We start from the raw sequence: 10,788 nt of genomic DNA, 5'->3' as shown, positions 1-10,788 counted from the left end.
ATTGCATTTGGCATATAATGGCCAATTTGCCATCATCCTGGTTTCACTGAACTTGGACGTCAGCTTCGTATGTTCCAAATGAAGATGGTCACATTTGCACGGCTGGCTAGAAAACGTAGACGTAATCCGGGTTTTTATGGCATTCCCGCATATACACCCTACTTAATGGATTGTACGGCACCCATATTTATTGGGCGTTACAGTATTTCTCAAAATTGTGGATGTAGGAGCACAATGAAGTCGGAATTCACAGACTGTGACCCCAAATGATGCAGCAAAAAGTAAACGATAATTAGATCGAATTTAAGCCAATCAGAATTGAGTCGGATGAGATGTCCGACTTTATTCGATCACAACACAACGAACAAGAAAGTCAGGACAAACAGTCCGACGATCACTTGGTTCCTGTATATCCTATCCGACTTTTTTTCACTAATGTTGTTTGTGGATGTGTAATGGCTCGTTCGGTGCAAAGTGCCCATGCAGTTGAATTCTGGCGCACCACCACGGCGGCTATTTGTACCATGGAAGCGACACAAACAACTTACTACTCCTTTCCGACTGTGTGTTCGTGGGGTTAAATAATAGCTTGGATACCTAGTGGAAGTCGTTCGCGCAGCTAGGAAGCGTGGTCCGCCGTCTTTTGCGTCTGTATTCGCACATGCGTGGACGCTCGTTTCTTGTCGGCCATGGACGGGGGCGGCGTCGGCATTTTCTTGGGGCTTGCAGGCTGCTGCTGCTGCTGTCGATAAGCCAGCTTATGCACCACGTGTTGCGTGGCTCGAGTGTCCATGGCCAGTTCCCGCAGCTCGCGCTTGAGTTTCTTCAACTCCACCACTTGGAGTCGAAGTTGCTTTTCCTTGTCGAGGAGTTGGGCTTGGAATGCCTCCATCTCTCGCTTGCACTCGTCCAGCTGTTCCTGGCACGTTTGAATCACGCGGTCGTACTTGTCTTTATCCGTGCGTTTGCTCTACATACCCATCCAACAACGACGTTAGATAGCAGCATGAACGCTCGCCATACTACCTTTTCCAACAGCGCGACGCGGACCTGCAGTTGTGCCACGTCATCGTCGTCGTCGTCGTGGCCAGGCTGGCCCTAGTACACTCAAAGAAGCGAGGAGTGTCAGATTCATGAATATACCTCGTGGTGTACCGCGTCTGCATTCAGTTGGCTGCCGTGGTGGGATCGGATTTTGTCAGCTAGAGCTTTATTTTTGGCCGTGAGGTCCACCACCTGCTGGTGCAACTTGTTGGATCGGTCGTCCGCTAGCTTTTCGCGTTCCTTGTACATGCGGTACGTTTCCTTGCAAATGCGCAGCTCTTCCATCACCGAGTGGTGCTTGGATGGGAAGTGCTCCTTGAGCGCCTCCAGCTCCTCAATGCGCTTGGCTTGTGTCCGCTGGAGGTTGGCCAGGTACTTGTTTTCGTGCGAGAGCTGTTCGATCAGGAGCTGCTTTTCCCTCGCCTTGTTCTCCACCTACAACACAATACACATACATACAAGTCATTATCGTTTGATCGTGTATGTATGTATAACCTTGTTTACCTGGGCCATACAGTCGTTGTTATGGAAACCCTCCAACTCTTTCTGCAGCGCGGCGTTGGCCTTTCGATACACATTGATGCGCTTGTGCAGATTCCGCAGTTCCAGTTCTTTGGCCGCAAGGGTTTTGCGGTGGTGGTCGTCGATGGCCGCTTGCCGCTTGGACGGCGACGGGTTGTTCATGAGCGCGTCGTCCATCTCGCTCGAATGTTGCTGCTCCTTGTGGGCGTCCTCTGTACCCATAGACGTTATACCCGGTACATTGCTGCAACGTTGGCATACCGTCGTCGTCGCGGCCACCTCCTTCGCCTTTGAGGACACGGCTTGCTTCCCTTCCCTCATGCTACACACCAACCCACCCGCCCATCAAATCCAACTGCATCCACACAACCAACTACCCACGTCATCTGGTAAAAACTCGTCGTCCTTGTACTCGACGTCTTCGGCAGCTTCGTCCATGGTCGAAGTAGTTCGAGTGGAATGCGAAACCGCTTCGTCCCAACGACGACGGTTACAGTTTCCGCCGTTTCCACGTAACCGAACACATCAACACTCCTTTGCCCGCATTGTGATCCTGCGATACAGTTCCACCTGGCAGTATGTTGACTGGATAGATATCAAAAGTAAGCTAACACTACTACGTAGAGCGTTCATTCACCATGCATGCTCAATGGTCAACGCGAAAGGAATAATATTATTGTGAAATTTCGTGTTTCTCGTTGGAATTTAAATCGATTTGATTGGCTACTTCAGGATGAGCTCAAAATTATTAGCCAATCAAAACCCATTTCTCAATGTAATTCAACCAATCAGATCGATTGTGGATCAGGTTTGGTCGGCGACAATAATATATACAAGGACAGTTTTTTTATAGTAGTACTCCATGTTGGTAGCGGTTATATAAAGGTAGCGACGACGACGCAACGTCAATGGGAGTGGCAACCACTGCAGTGTCCCATCTTCGGTGAAGGCAGCACAGACACACACGTAGCTGCGATACGGTATATCACATATCGAGGCGGCCGTCTTCTTACTCGTCGGTGAACCCTGTCACTTCCATGTTGATCACAAGCGACATGACGTCTTCCACTTCCTTCTTGGTCTTGTACTTGGGCAAGTCGATGCGGTTAAAGCACGTATGCGCGCGGGGAAATGCATTCTCAGGGTACGGCACGGCCTTGAGTGTAAAGTGGCATATCCGTCCGTCGTAGCTCGTCAGGGCCTTGAACCCTTGGACAGGCACGCGGGAAGACCCTGCCCCAGCCAGTCAGACAACCAAAACTACCACTTTTGAGCCAACCTGTCGTAAACTGCAGCAGACGCGCCCGCTCCTCGTCGGAAAACCCCTCGACGACCTCCCAGAACCACACGAGCAGGTCCGCCGGCATGTCGTCCGAGCTCTGCGTGTGCAGTTTCCAGTCAGCAAAGTCGATCGACGGCACTCCGCACAGCACAAGTTCGAGCTCTTGGTAGTCAAATACCAATATCAACTCTTGCGGAATCACCTACCAAGTACACATAGATAGATATATATACACATTCACGACGACAATATGTAACAGACAGTACTTCAAAGACACCAGCCATCAAGTGCTGCAGCTGCTCGGAGAAACTCTCGAGCATGATGTAGCGCAGCCGCAGGTAAATGTACTCGAGCTTGTTGGCGTCCGTGACTTCAATATGGCGGCCATTTTCTTTCAAGTCGATCACTTCGATGTCGCCGCTGATCCGGCGGTTGGTCACGCTAAAGTCGAGGCACAGCGCGTCGACGCCTTCGTTGTCCTTCATCCACTTCATGGACCGGTACACTTCGTGGTCGACAAACTCCAAGTCGGCAAACGAGATGGGCACGCTATACATCCGTCAAGCTCAACATGGCAAAACCAGACGATGAGGTCGTTGTACCCAAGAAGGTGCTTGAGCACTGGCAAAGCCAAGTGCGCTTTCATGAGCTGGCCTTCCAGTAACGCCCGCCCCAGAAGCCGCCCCGCCCCCCGAAAGTACAGCAGATGGTCCGCACTCGCTTCGACGCTGTTGGGGTTGATTACGTACGCCAATGACTCAACGTGGGCACACATAAACAGCCCAATGGTCTCGTCAAACAGCTTTTCTGTCACGAGCGCAAACCTACAATATTGTAAATAGTGTAAGTCGACCAATCCAAACCCAGAATACTGTTTACGTGGCCAATCAAAATCCTGCCACCAAGTGACACTTTAATTAGTGTGAAAAACGGCATCACTGTATCAGCCGAATGTGATGCATTATTGTGGTCTTGCCATCCTTGTCAGCCATATCCCAGTCAGAGGACGACATAGAGCCAGCAGCCATGAGGAAAGTCAGTCATATCTTGAACGGCATCGCATAAAACACATACGATCACAACACGACGTACGGTATCCCATGGATCCATGTCACACATTTCAAGCCACATGCACAAGTTCAACAGACATTGACAACATATAGAGGGGGGGATACCATTCTCGTTCGAGTCCGCCGGCGTCGATCGCGACTTCGCCGATAAACTCGATGCGCAGGGGCATGTGGATGTGCTCCATCTGCACGCCGAGCAGCTGCTCCATGGACTCGACGAGGATGTTCTCGCGATGTACGCGCATCTTCAAGTGGCCGTCCTCCCACGGCCGAATCAACGACGTCGTCTGTTCGAGGAACCACGAGTACTTGTCTTTGAAAGGCAGCGCAGCAACTTGCTCTAGAATCTCCAAGTCTTGCTCGGAGATCTCGTACCCGCGCGACGCCACGGCCGCGTCCACTTCGCGGTACTCCTTGAACGTCATGCGTCCTTCGGGGTGTCGAGGGGTTTGTGCCAGTTGCGACACGAACGCCAGCGAATGCTGCCGCGCCAGGTCCAAGTGGACTGTCCCCGCAGCAGCAGCAGCAGATGACGGTGGCAACGGAGCTGACGGTGCTTTCGGCGTCCCGCCAGCTTCCATCGCCACGGGGTCCTTGGCCAAGAATGTGTCCACCACGTCGCGACGACCCCAATGCCGCTTGCCGTCGGTGCCCACCTTGCGCACCCAATCGCCGCGGTTCCGCGCGCCGCGTTGGCGGGAGTTGAGCATGTTCAGGCGTCGGATCGCAAACGACCGCGTGCGATTGAACGACCCGCCGCCAGAACTCAACGCGCCGAGCGCCGAGTCCTTGATGGAGAGGCTGCGGCGAGGGGACGGCGACGCGAGCCCGAGCTTGAACCCTTTGTCCGTGCCGCACAACACACACGACTTGGCGGACATTTTGTTGTGGAAGTCACAGACTTCGCACTTCCATTGCCCGTCGATCTCTTCCTTGCTAGAGTACATGGGGAAGTTCAATCACTTGAGACGAACATGAGACACGGCGATCGCACCTTTCTTGCACGTCTTGACGGGTCAATGGTTGCCCGTCTTCCGTGTATTGCCTACCGAGACGACCCTCGTGAGTCAACCGTGTCGACAACGACGCTGCATTTGATGCTTGACTTCATCTCCTAGTCGAGCCCGACAACACACGGTGGAACTACACGTACCCGCCGAGTAACGGTTGCTGAAGCGACTCGTCGAAGCCCGCTTTGCGACAGCAATAGTACAGGACGATCAACACGAGGACGCCGCCTGTGACCCAGGCGACCCATGGCGGTAAGCCTGCGCCGGACAGGTCACTCGCGGCGTCGACGAGCGCAGGTGCCGTCAAGAGCAGAAAGCTCAGCTTCCACACCATTTGATCGAGTGTCAGCATGGTTGGGAAGGCCTGTTACTGTACTTGGCGACGGTGGTTCCGAACTTGGAATCCGATTATGAGGCGTTATATTATGTCAGAGTATATAAAATTCAAGTGAATCTTTGGAGATCCAGCGGAAATGATAATATAATTCAAGTGTATTCACTATTCGTACTGTGCATTACAAACTCAAACGACATGTGGCCAACCTACCTACATGCATCCTGATGGGCTGGGTCACGAGACTCAAGTGCTGTCGATGCATATGTGCTCACGTGAAGGCCAGATACAGTAGCGCCAGCACACAAGTATAACTATGTACGCCAAACCCCCCACGAATGTCGCACTTGGACGATGCGACGCTGAAGTTGACTGAACCGTCGCGCGAAACTGAAACGTAGGTCTGCCGTTTTGATAATCCGACGGACAGCCACCACTCGTTCATGGCAGACCGACCCCCACTACCTACCCGGGTATGTACATACAGCGAACGCGTGTCCTCAGTATGTAGACACATGGTGTCGTGTACTCGCTCGACAACACACCGACAAGAAAGCTCCCATGGTTGGTTTTCCCCCACATGCTTTATATAGGTACTAGTATCCCTTTTGCCCATGACAGACACCAACCATATTGCATGTAATTAGTACTGATTGATGCATGAGACATGTGCCATGCCACGTGAAGGACTTGCGCTGTTTCCATCGCACACATGCGCTTGAAGTGTAGACGGTCCAACCTTGCCAAGCTAAACGTGCGGTGGTACTAGGAGGTGGGCATCATAACACGTCAGGTCTTGTACCCACGATTCGTTGTAGCTGTGGCCCAAAAGCTGTCGAAACTAAGTATTTACATCAGTGATTTACATGATCATCCATGTTGAACATGTCTCGCTAGATGCGTAATGGGCGTAGCCAGTTACATACCTTGGCAATATGGGCTTTCGACAGCAGCGACGGGTTGTCTCGGGCACGGATAGACGACAGTACTTCTGCTTCGCCCATGCTGCCTACGACCATGGTAGTCACCACGTTGTGGTGTTCCTTCTGGGCGTCGAGTGCGTATTGGATGGCGAGGCCTTCGACGCTCGGCTTCTGCTGCTCAGTCGCAAACTCCACTGACGCCAGCCACGTCAACGCGGCAGCACAGGACGCGCGCAATGCCGACGAAGCCGGGTGCCATGCAGGCGGCCCGCGGGACGTCAGCAGACCCATGGACAGCGGCGCGGCGTTGATCACAACGATTCCTGGAAGCACATAATGCTTCAGGAGGACTCTTCGATGGATGGGGGAAACTGTATTACCTTTAGCATGCCACGACGCTGCTTTGGTCAGAAGCGCGTCGTTCTGCAGCGTCAAATGCGAGTAGCTTTGCACGACTTGAAGCGGTCGGGGCGATCGCTGGACAATGTCGTCCAGCACCTACAGACACAACGGTGATGATGTGAGGAAGTAGACGAACGTGATGATGGGTACGTCGAGGGGATAGCCGCAAATGCCAATCAACTTGATCACGCCTTCGGCTTGCAGTTCGGCCAACGCGGGAATCGCCTCGTGCAGCACCGTGTCCCGGTCCACAAACTCGACGTCGTGCAGGTACACCACGTCCAGGTAAGTCGTCCTAGGAGAACATGAATCATCGTCCTCAGATGCATATATAGGATGAGCTTACCCAAGCTTGGCCAGCGAATCTTGCACGCTTTGGCGAATGCGGCTGCGAGAATAGTCAAATTCTCCATTCGGGTGCTTGTCGCTGCGATAGCGCCCGACTTTGGTCGCCAAGTAATACTCGTGCCGCGGTGTCTGGACACGACGCAGGGCTTGGCCGACTACGTCCTCGGCGTTGTTGTACCATGGAGCTGTGTCAATAAGTCGGACGCCGCGGGGGAATGCTGTCTCGAATGTTTCCACGGCAATGGTCACTGCTTCTCCAGGTAGGTCTTGGTAGAGTCCGCCCAGTCCAACGCTTCCCAGCGCGACTCCATTCACACCAGTGCGGAACGCTTGAACGTCGGTCGAAGTCGGCATGTCAAAATTGCAAGTCCTTTCTTGTATTTTTCTAGAATATTTAAATTTTATATTGAATCACTTGGGTTGAGTATACGCGCGGACTTTCTACAGCCGTCCGATTGTCGATATACAAATGGCAAGTGTAGAATATACGGAAAATAAAGGTGATATCCGGATGAGCTAGCCGACGGCATAAGCTCCGTTCGGAAAATCAATTGGCCGGAATTTAGTCCATTCGGATGAGCAGAGCCAGCATCATCGACGGGAATAGCGCCAACCCCACCACGAGATCCATGGGACCGCCGCACGCTCGTGCCACCGGCCATGTTCCTGCTGCATACAGCTCGAAGCCATGCTCGTCCATATCGAGTAAGAGCTCCAGAAACGTCCAGCCGTCGGCGACGGCGCTGAAGGAGTTTCGAAAGGTCCGTCGTACATATATTTACCCGCCTCGTGCATGTGAGTCTCACGCTCGTCGCCCGTCGTTCACATGTGTAGCGGTGGACGATCTTGTCGGAAACCGAGCGCATGCAGTGCTTGCGTGGCACCGGAGTGCAGTTTTTCGCGACTGTGGCGGAATTGGTCCCGTGTCTCGCATGTCGAAGCGGCGCGGAAAGCCTCTTCCTCCGCGCCACAACGACGCTACCGCTGCTTTGTGGGTCGCTAAACCCGACCAACATGCTGAATTCGTGCATCCAGCTAAACGAGAACGGTGCGATACTGTTCCACACCGACCAGAGCTTTGTGCTGCATCCGTCGTACTTGCAGGCGGCGGACGCGACGCTCGCGCTGTTTCTGTCGCACGAAGTGTCGCATGTGGTCCAGGCGAGTGGTGGCCACCACGCAGGGGGATCGTCCAAGCACAGCCAGAAGCACCAGCACAAACTCCAGCAACAACAACAGCAACTTTTGCAGCAACAGCAGCATTTGCAGCTCCAGCAGCAGGCCGCGCTCGCCGCCGCCACCACGACTTCCTCGTCGCATCACCACCATCACCACCCGATGATGCCGCCGCAGTTCCATCAACTGACCAAGCACAACACGACGTTGAAGGTCAAGTCGACCACGTTCAACTACGAAACCACGATGAAGCTTCAGATGCACTCGGGCTCGGTCCCCGGTGTTAACGGCACGACGTCGTCCTCCATGCTCACGACCACCACCACGCACCACGGCGGCACTTCGTCCACCACATCGTCCACGCATCACCACGCGCCATCCGCTTCGTCCATGACGAGCATGCAGGCAGCGGCCATGCAAAGTGCGCTGAGCCAAGGCGCCGGCTTGGGCTTGCTAGGCGGCGGCAGTGGGGGTCCGACCATCTCCCCCATGCCCCCGGGGGGCCCCGGCGGGTTGGACCTGGGGGGGCTGGGCAGCCTCACGCTGGGGCTGGGGCTGTCGAGTCTGAGCCTCGGGCTCGGTATGAACTTTGCCAAGTCGGGAAGTAGCACCGGGAAGCGGTGCTCTCTGCACTCGGCCAAGCTCAAGACGCACCCGCGGCCGACGGCGTTTACAAGTTTGTGGGATAAAATGTCAGGCGACTACCAGATGGACATCACACAAATCGACTCGGACCAGTTTCTCAACGACCTCGAGTGTTACCTCCGACGGCATCGATTCTGCTGTCGATGCAAGGAAAAGGTGCTCGAAGCGTACGATTTGCTCGTGGGGTCAGGGTGCAGCGAGAGCGACTGTGAGGATTGTGCGGGGCTGCACTGCTTTTCCGACAAGAGTTCACAGGATGACGGCGGCATCGCTGGCGGGGGGGCGGCCGACGCGCACGCCGAGCACCTCTCTGCCACGAGCTCCAACGACGTTGACGACGACGACGACGACGACGACGACGACCGGTCTGCGTTTCTGTTTGACGAACTCACGTTCTGCCGCGACACGAACCAAATTGTCTTGCCGTGCAATTTGGAGTACTTGCTGCAGCTGATGGACCGCGCCGACCAGGAAGTGGTGATGGACAGGCATGCGCGGACGCTGGCGGAGGCGCAGGACGAGGTGCTGACGTGTCTGGGGCTGGTGGTGTGGGACAAGCTGCAGATGATGTGGTCCAAGATCCAGTGCGAGGAGAGGTCGGCGGACCTGCTCTTGTACTGTTCGATCGCGACGATCAAGCACAACTTTGACGTGGCGGTGGAAGCCTTGCATGGCGAAGAGATCATGGAGCAGCTGCTGGCGGAAGAGGCCGAGGACGAGATGCGCACGGTGCGCAAGAAGGAGAAGCGAAAGGAGAAAAAGAAAAAGAAGAAACAGCAGCAGGCCAAGTCAAAGGTGAACGATGGAGATGACGAAGAAGACGAGCATATCCCGGACAAGGAGCGCCAGCTGCTGTCGTCCATGGGGTGGGAGCACGCAGACCCCGTGGACGGCGACGACAGCGAAGACAACGCGATCCCTGAAGACGACCTCGTGTTTTGGAAGAACAACTCGCACAACCTCGAGTCCAAGCGCCTGGCTCAACGACAGAAGCTCCAGGAAAAGTTCCAAGCGCTGCTCCGGCGCAACAACCCATGATGGCACCACTATCACTAGTTTGAACATCTACGTCCAATCCGTAATACATGTGAGCACTTGGCCATAAACACGGTGAAGGGGTTGTTTGGTTGTTTCCTCATGTTACTGGATCGGCGCTGGGGGGGTGTTCTGTGTAACTACGTGATCCAAAACCAACCTCCCACGGGTTTGCACGCCTGGGAAACACTGTCTCGAACGTCATCACGTTCCTGCGTTTGTGTTTGTAAATATGTATATCGTTATGAGCAAGCATACAGTAGTACATTCAAGCTCTACATTAGTGGACGTTTACGTAGTATGGTGCACTTCATCTAAAAACTTTCATCTAAAAACTTCCAATTGGTCAAATTGAAGAGTGGAGGTTTTATTATTTAACGTGCAATTAATGTAGTTAAACCCAAAATCCAGATACGTTAAATACCAATTGCATGCGTTTTATCACCGGAGTGGGAGGTTAAAGGTCCCAACTGCTGCCTCCGGATATTAAATACGGATAAGAGTCACATACAAAAATCAAGATACACTTGAGCGGCCACCCCTATGGCCAAATATCCAAGCGCCTATGTAAAATACCGCTAGGTTAAATATCTATTTCTGGACCAATTCATCACAAAATTTGAATCTGAGACGTAGAATTTCTTCACCACATTGAGATCTGTCGATTATACGTCTCAATTTGCTGCAATTTTGAGTAATGAATATGAAATAGAAGTCAGAAAATTTTGTGAAAAGTTGGTAGTTTATAGATGACGTGCACCATAGGTGTTGTGAATAGTTCTACCGGTACTACAACTACTATTAATACGTAGTATAATACTACTATGTATTAATAGTAGGTGTAACTATCTATTACTTTGAAGTACAGATAACGACGGAATAAGTGGCCCCGTGGTACTAAAATTTCGTATTGATTTAAGTATTCTACTTTCGAAGTAGTTTGTCCCAATACAAATTTGAAGTGCTATTTCGAAGTACCACAGGGCCACTTATTCGG

At 53.0% G+C, this 10,788-nt stretch overlaps 4 protein-coding genes across 9 annotated transcripts; 1 reads left to right on the top strand and 3 right to left on the bottom strand.

Moving 5' to 3' along the window:
* Positions 1 to 531: 531 nt before the first annotated feature.
* On the bottom strand, positions 532 to 2,021 carry H257_12533. Of its 2 annotated transcripts, XM_009839773.1 has the most exons (6): positions 1,948 to 2,021; positions 1,828 to 1,888; positions 1,549 to 1,778; positions 1,156 to 1,479; positions 1,027 to 1,098; positions 532 to 970 (listed from the first exon to the last, which is right to left on the bottom strand). In XM_009839773.1, the coding sequence occupies exons 1-6, from the start codon at positions 2,002 to 2,004 to the stop codon at positions 620 to 622; spliced, it is 1,095 nt and encodes a 364-aa protein (XP_009838075.1). In that variant the 5' UTR covers positions 2,005 to 2,021; the 3' UTR covers positions 532 to 619. The 2 variants fall into 2 exon arrangements, with proteins under 2 accessions (XP_009838075.1, XP_009838076.1); XM_009839774.1 differs by having other exon boundaries at positions 1,828 to 2,021.
* Positions 2,022 to 2,400: 379 nt separating this feature from the next.
* H257_12532 lies at positions 2,401 to 5,396 on the bottom strand. 2 transcript variants are annotated; one of them, XM_009839771.1, is made up of 7 exons: positions 5,072 to 5,396; positions 4,913 to 4,963; positions 4,024 to 4,854; positions 3,451 to 3,672; positions 3,115 to 3,397; positions 2,846 to 3,050; positions 2,401 to 2,799 (listed from the first exon to the last, which is right to left on the bottom strand). In XM_009839771.1, exons 1-7 carry the CDS (start codon positions 5,278 to 5,280, stop codon positions 2,576 to 2,578), a joined length of 2,025 nt encoding a protein of 674 aa, XP_009838073.1. In that variant the 5' UTR covers positions 5,281 to 5,396; the 3' UTR covers positions 2,401 to 2,575. The 2 variants fall into 2 exon arrangements, with proteins under 2 accessions (XP_009838073.1, XP_009838074.1); XM_009839772.1 differs by having other exon boundaries at positions 2,846 to 3,397.
* A 271-nt stretch (positions 5,397 to 5,667) lies between these two features.
* Positions 5,668 to 7,355, bottom strand: H257_12531 (hypothetical protein). 4 transcript variants are annotated; one of them, XM_009839768.1, is made up of 5 exons: positions 6,934 to 7,355; positions 6,738 to 6,882; positions 6,566 to 6,683; positions 6,189 to 6,508; positions 5,668 to 6,103 (listed from the first exon to the last, which is right to left on the bottom strand). In XM_009839768.1, the coding sequence occupies exons 1-5, from the start codon at positions 7,287 to 7,289 to the stop codon at positions 6,011 to 6,013; spliced, it is 1,032 nt and encodes a 343-aa protein (XP_009838070.1). In that variant the 5' UTR covers positions 7,290 to 7,355; the 3' UTR covers positions 5,668 to 6,010. The 4 variants fall into 4 exon arrangements, with proteins under 4 accessions (XP_009838070.1, XP_009838069.1, XP_009838072.1 ...); XM_009839767.1 differs by having other exon boundaries at positions 6,189 to 6,683; XM_009839770.1 differs by having other exon boundaries at positions 5,668 to 6,508.
* A 134-nt stretch (positions 7,356 to 7,489) lies between these two features.
* Positions 7,490 to 9,881, top strand: H257_12530 (hypothetical protein). The gene is made up of 2 exons (XM_009839766.1): positions 7,490 to 7,696; positions 7,770 to 9,881. The coding sequence occupies exons 1-2, from the start codon at positions 7,511 to 7,513 to the stop codon at positions 9,792 to 9,794; spliced, it is 2,211 nt and encodes a 736-aa protein (XP_009838068.1). The 5' UTR covers positions 7,490 to 7,510; the 3' UTR covers positions 9,795 to 9,881.
* Positions 9,882 to 10,788: the final 907 nt, after the last annotated feature.

Source organism: Aphanomyces astaci, assembly GCF_000520075.1.
Source record: "Aphanomyces astaci strain APO3 unplaced genomic scaffold supercont1.41, whole genome shotgun sequence".
NCBI classification, from domain to species: domain Eukaryota; phylum Oomycota; class Saprolegniomycetes; order Saprolegniales; family Verrucalvaceae; genus Aphanomyces; species Aphanomyces astaci.
Note: the sequence above shows the minus strand (reverse complement) of the source record. Positions and strands in the feature narration are given on the sequence as shown.